At 46.2% G+C, this 6,000-nt stretch overlaps 1 protein-coding gene across 2 annotated transcripts in view; it reads right to left on the bottom strand.

Annotated features, from left to right (window-relative positions):
* Positions 1 to 5,492, bottom strand: part of SLC25A13 (solute carrier family 25 member 13) — a 169,167-nt gene extending 163,675 nt beyond the window's left edge. For both annotated transcript variants that reach the window (XM_081146688.1, XM_081146687.1), the window contains exon 1: positions 5,325 to 5,492. In XM_081146688.1, coding sequence (XP_081002814.1) covers positions 5,325 to 5,339 — 15 coding nt within the window. In that variant the 5' untranslated portion in view covers positions 5,340 to 5,492. The remainder of the gene's footprint in view (positions 1 to 5,324) is intronic.
* Between the last annotated feature and the right edge of the window lie 508 nt (positions 5,493 to 6,000).

Below are 6,000 nucleotides of genomic sequence, written 5' to 3' on the forward strand. Positions count from 1 at the left end.
ACCCTAAATCCAAACATCAGTGAAATCACAGAAACGTTCCATCATCACCATAGCATAAAACCAACTCAAACATTCCTTCCTGCCTACCACAAACAACTGGTCTGCTTTATTACGATATTATTATATAACCAAATGCCTAGCATTTTTTACTATAAGGGAAAGAAAACCTTCAATCTGAAGAATATCCTTAATAAACTCAATCACATTTATCCTCAATAACAAACCTCTGAAGAGGGTATTATTATAGATAAGAAAAGTGAAAAACATGGAGGTTAAATATATAGCCCAAGTCCTAAATAGTGAACACTGGGTTAAAATTTTTACAAAGGTTTATGATGGGGGGATAGCTGCACAGCCAGTGAAGATATGAAAAACCACTGAATGGCACACTTTAAATGGGTGAATAGTACGGTTTATGAATTATATCTCAATGTAGCTGTTACAAAAAGGTATATGACAACCCTGGGCTTGCACAATGTGGTTTGAAAGTTATTGAATAAATACATGTTCATTATATGAGTGAAGCATATGCTGAGTGCCAAAGCATTCTAAAGATACAAACCACTGGACTGGATGAGCAGGAAACATGCCCTGTTCATCACTGATGTGTGAATCCTCACATGCACCTTTGCAACTGGAACTCTTTTTAAGGCCTGGGAGGAGAAGGGTTAAGAGCAGAGGCTCTGAAATCCAGGCTGTATCACTTACTGGCTGTACAACCTCAAGGAAATTACTTAACCTCTCTGGACCTCAGTTTTCTTACCTGTAAAATGAGGAAAAAAACAGAGAGCACCTACTTCTTGGTATTATGAAAATTAATTGAGTGATTATTGTAAAGCACTAGGCAAACTGCCTAGTACAGAGTAGGCACTATGTAAGTGGTTCAAAAGTAAAAGTTTAGTTTGTAATAAGGTGCCTAATTTCCCCTCCTAAGCCATCTCTCCTCTCTCCCACATACTCTACTCTGTACCATGCTACACCATAGGGCAGACAATATGTGGACAGGGTAAGAGCATAGACACTGAAGACAGACGGGCTGGATTTGAACCCCAGCTCCTTACTTCCCGATCATCAGATCAACTCTTGGCATCTCAGTCTTTATCTGTTACCTGGGATGATAGTGTGTAACTCATAGTACTATTAGAGGCATTAAGTGAGTTAAAAATGAAAAGCACTTAAAATCAAATTTTATATCTTGTAAGCACTCAATAACTGTTAGCTTCTCTTTGATTTTATTACCTGCCATCCCCTAAATGTACCATGTGCTTTCACCTCCCTGCCCTTCATTTGCTGTTTCCTATCACTGGTATAGGTCGTTCCTCTCACCCCATCCATTTATTCTGAAATACCACCTTTGAAACATGTCTTCCTCTCACCCCCACAGAACAGGCGCCTTCCCTGATGCTCCTGGTTATGGCACTAACTCTACACATAGGGCTCTTCCACGACAGGATTTAGCCCTTAATATGGTTGTGGTTTTCTTAAAGGCCCCAATGGAGTCCAACTCATTTTCATATCCTCAGTTTAGTCCCATTTGGAACATTAGAAATAACCCAATACACAAATCTAAATGAATCAATAATGATAGCAACAACTCATCCAAGAATGGAATATCAAGTGTTCATGTCCTAAAGACCAAATTTCCATTGCAGGCATACTTCATTTTATTGCATTTCACCTTATTGTGCTTCACAGATGTTGCATTTTTTATAAATCTAAGGCAAGACCGTCCATCAGCAAAAGATTACAACCCACTTTTTTCAGTGGTCTAGAACCAAACCCACAATATTGTCAAGGTATGCCCTATATTATCAGTGCTGTCCTTTGTGCCCAAATTTCTGGCTTTTAGTTCTATGCTAATTTCACCCAAATTACTGGTACATATCCAGTTTTATGCCTACAACATCTCTCATGCCCGAACTCAAGTGAGCATTCCCTAACTTTTAAGTTTCATCTAGTTTAACTTCATCATTCTGACTGTATAAAGTCAACCAATGACAAAATAGGCAATGTTCACTACAACCAAAAAGGGGCAGAGGGGGAGAAGACAACGCCTCCGTTACTGCTTTTTAAAACTGCATCTTTTGTGGTGTTATATAAAATATAATTTTTAAAACTTTTTCATTTTAATATATACAGGTCAGTGTTTGGAAGTTTTTCAAAGAAATACTCAAAACAACACAAATAGTATAGGCAGACCACTTACCATTTACCATCTAACAGGGGAACCCAGGATTATTCCTATAAAAGTAGGCAGCAAGAGAAGGGAAGCCCTCTGAAGTTCATCTCAAAACACCAGGAGTTTTAGATAGCGTTACTTCATGAAAAACAAACACCTCTTGCATCAGTAAGTATCACTCTTCATGCAGAAATCAAAACAAAAAGCAAAGACTAGATTCCCAGTCTTCCTATTCAATAAGAGGGATACTGAATAATGATTTACATTTGAAAAAATAAAAGACCAAGGAAACTAAGAAATATGGTCAAGAGATCAAGAAACTGCCAGTTGTGGCTTGATTCATCCAGAAAATAACCAATCTGCTTAAATAGTCAACCAATTCACCATAGAGAGTACTGGCATTCACCTACAATTGTTGAGTTCCAGATTCTTGGGCCAATTCCTTAGACTCTCCATGGAAGTCAGCTTCTCTTCTAGATTTAGGAGGGAATGTCAATCCTAACCCTGAACAGACTGCTAAGCCTATGACTCTGTGTTCAACACAGCAACACGAAATAATATCTGCACTTCAGGGAAAAGCAAAGAGCATGGCCATTAACTCAGGCTGCCCAGCACTGACTAGTAGCTGACAGAATCACCCCACAAGAATCGTTTCCAAAGGCAACTAAGTAAGGGGTACTCGTGGACTGAAGTACACTAGCACAGCTCACTTTGGGCCCTTTTAAGACTACATTTACTGCACTGCCCTTCAGCTACAATGATGGACATTATAAGAAATGGAACCCACAGACATATATTTGTGGTCAGGATGGAGTTTGTAAATGCAGTTTGCTCACAGCATGTAACAGGACTTGAGGAAAGACTGCCCTCAGACAGCGGTACAAGGAGACCTCTCTTCCAAGTAGTTGACTGATCGTTTTCTCTTTGCTTTAGCTGCTAGAAAATTCAGTCATCTCTAGCAAGTACATCCATATTTTCTTAAATATATTTGTATTGATTTCAGAGAAGAAGGGAGAAGGAGACGCAGAAACATCAATGATGAGAGTCATTGATCAACTGCCTCCTGCACGCCCCCTACTGGGGATGGAGCCCACAACCCAGGCAGACCTGGACTTGAACCTTGACCTCCTGGTTCATTGGTCCATGCTCAACCACTGAGCAACACCGGCCAGGCCATCCATATTTTCCACACACCTTAGTCCTGGCTTCATCTTACTTCCCCTTTATCCTGTTTTTCTCCTCTACTCTGATTTGATTTTGATGTCTTGTTGGACTGTAAATATATGTATACATGACGTGAGCCATCAAAAATCCTGAAAAGAGGCAAGTTTAAAGGAATAAAGAAACAAAGCACAAGTTTCCAAAGAATAAAAATGAAATGTTTCATCTTTCCTGACTCTCACTACTTGGCAAAAATTCAACTGTACTTATTGATATGATGTGACAGTTTAATAAAAATATAACCCAAAAGTTAAGCCTGCTCCCATGTCACTGTTTTACTTCATACTAGTTAATCAGTCTTACCTTATACTCCAATTATATGCATATTCCTCAATTTAGGTTCCTCAATTATTTTATCTCCAATTTAAATAAAATAATTTAACTCATCTGCATATGTAAAAATGACAGTAAAGTATGGGTATCTACTCCACCCACTTGCCTGGAAGAACTCACCTGGAGGGAACTAATTCATTCCCAGCCTTATAGTCTGATTGCATGCAAATTTAATGCAAAGAAATGGTCAAGGTTTGAGAGTTTGAAAGGGTTAACGTAGCTTCCAAAAATGAATCCCAGTGATCCTCAGAGAATCTACCTAAAACAGTTATATATACCCTGGTGTTCACACACAATACACTTGCACACACACGCTCACAGCACACTTCTGAGGATGGAACCCGGAGTAATTACAGAAAATAGAAAGGCCACTTAGGTCCCATAGTCCAGGAATATGAAGAAGACTGCAGATTTGGGGAGCCTGGAGAAACTTAAGTCATTGAACAGCATTTAAACATATTTGTCTGCTTACAATTTCCATTGCAAATGTGATTAGTTTGCTTGAATAAATAGGAATATGATGTGTTGTTGGCCATGTTTTCCTCTTGAGGGTTATCACGAAGTTTTGATTAAGGACAAATGTTTGAAACGTTGGGTATATTTAAGTTCACTGCACTTAAAATGAGCTAAGAAGTTGTATAGGCTTGATTAAAGGGCTGCCTTCCTGAACTTAAAATTAAAAGCAATAAATTCCAATGATTCAAGTGATTGGGACTAAGTATGGTATTCTGCCAGAAAAGTTGAAATGGAGTCCAAAGAGACTGAAATGGTGTCCAGGTTTCCAGAAATGGTGAAAGAGGAAAGGTCAAGCTGTCGGAGCTGCCTTTCCTCTGGGTGAGTGAATGATTCACATTACGCAGAATTCCTTTTAAGTAGAACTTCACAGGACTTCCAGGCTCCCCGGACAATCTGTTCTGTCATTTCTAAAAAGAAGCCTCTCAACCGCTCAGAGGCCGGGATGTAAGTGTTGTCAGATGGGGAGAGTGGGGAGAAGGATGGGAAAGGTTGGGGCGAGGGCTGGGGGCCGGGGGGGGGGGGGGGCAGGGTCCCCTGGAATTTGTCCGCTGCCTCGCGCAGGCCAGCTCTCCCTAGCCATCTCCCAAACGGAAGTCAAGGTGACTTCCCCACCCGCGGGAGGGCGGAGCCCCACAAACCCGAAAGGACCGGGCTCCAGCCCAGGCTGTGTCCCCTGGAAGGAGACGCCTAGGTCAACTACAACCGGGGTCCGGAAGCGGGGGCGCCCGCAGACCCCAAGCCCTCCCCCGCCCAGGGCGCACCGGCTCCTCCTCGCCGTCCTCGGCTCAGCCCGCCGGGCGCCGCGCAGGCACCGACTCCGCTCCCGGGCCAAGGGGGAGGGTCCAGCCTGCAAAGTTTCTGCAGCAAGGGAGGGCCTGGGGCCCCGGGGCCGCCGTGCGGCCGGGGAGCGGCGATCGCCCCCCTCGGCCCGCTGCAGCAAGGTGGAGCAGCTGCCCGCGCCGCTCTCCATGTGCTTTCCCTGCAGCATCAGCCCCGCACGTGAACGCCCGAGCCCGCGGCGCTCCCGGGCCCCGGCCGGCCGGCGCGCTCCCGGGGGCCAGGGGCCGAGGCTTACCTTGGCGGCCGCCATGCTTCGCCCCGCGCGCGGGCGGCTGCGGGTCCCTCTCACCGGCGCGCTCGCACGGCGGCCCGGGGCAGCTCACTTCCCGTCTGGGCGGCGGCGGCGGCGATAGGGCCCCGCGGCGTGCGCGCCCGGCTCGCCTCCCCACACCCTCCCGCCCGCGCCCGGCCTGCGGACGCCGCCAGCCCATTGGCTGGGCCGCGCGGCCCCGGCGGCGCGCGTGATCCGGTGGCCTCTGGCCTGGGGCCCGGGGGCCAGGGTCCGCGGGCGGTGGACTGCGGGCGAGCACGTGACCCCGGCGAAGGCGTCCAGCTGCGGTGACTTCTGAGGCCAGGGCGCCGGGGCGGTGGCGGGGTGCCAGCCGGTCTCCTTTGGCCAGGTGGCCTGGCGAGGGCCGCGGCTGGTACCAGAGGCCAGGAGGGCACCCGGCCTGGGGAAGCGGAGAGCTCCGCTAGGTCACACGTTTAGCCCGCTTTTCCTTGTGGGTTTCCTTGCAAGGGGGCTCCCTTCTGCACTCATAAAATGGACCCCAAAGCATTGACGAGTCGAAGGTGGCAAAGTCATTTCACTGGCAAGCCTATTTCCCATCATATCTGGCAGACTCCATGTACTGAGCAGGTGTATGTATTTGAAGACCATATATTTGTAGGGCTACTTCATTTCAGCCCTG

Source organism: Miniopterus schreibersii, assembly GCF_964146895.1.
Source record: "Miniopterus schreibersii genome assembly, chromosome: 9".
Classification (NCBI taxonomy): Eukaryota; Metazoa; Chordata; class Mammalia; order Chiroptera; family Miniopteridae; genus Miniopterus; species Miniopterus schreibersii.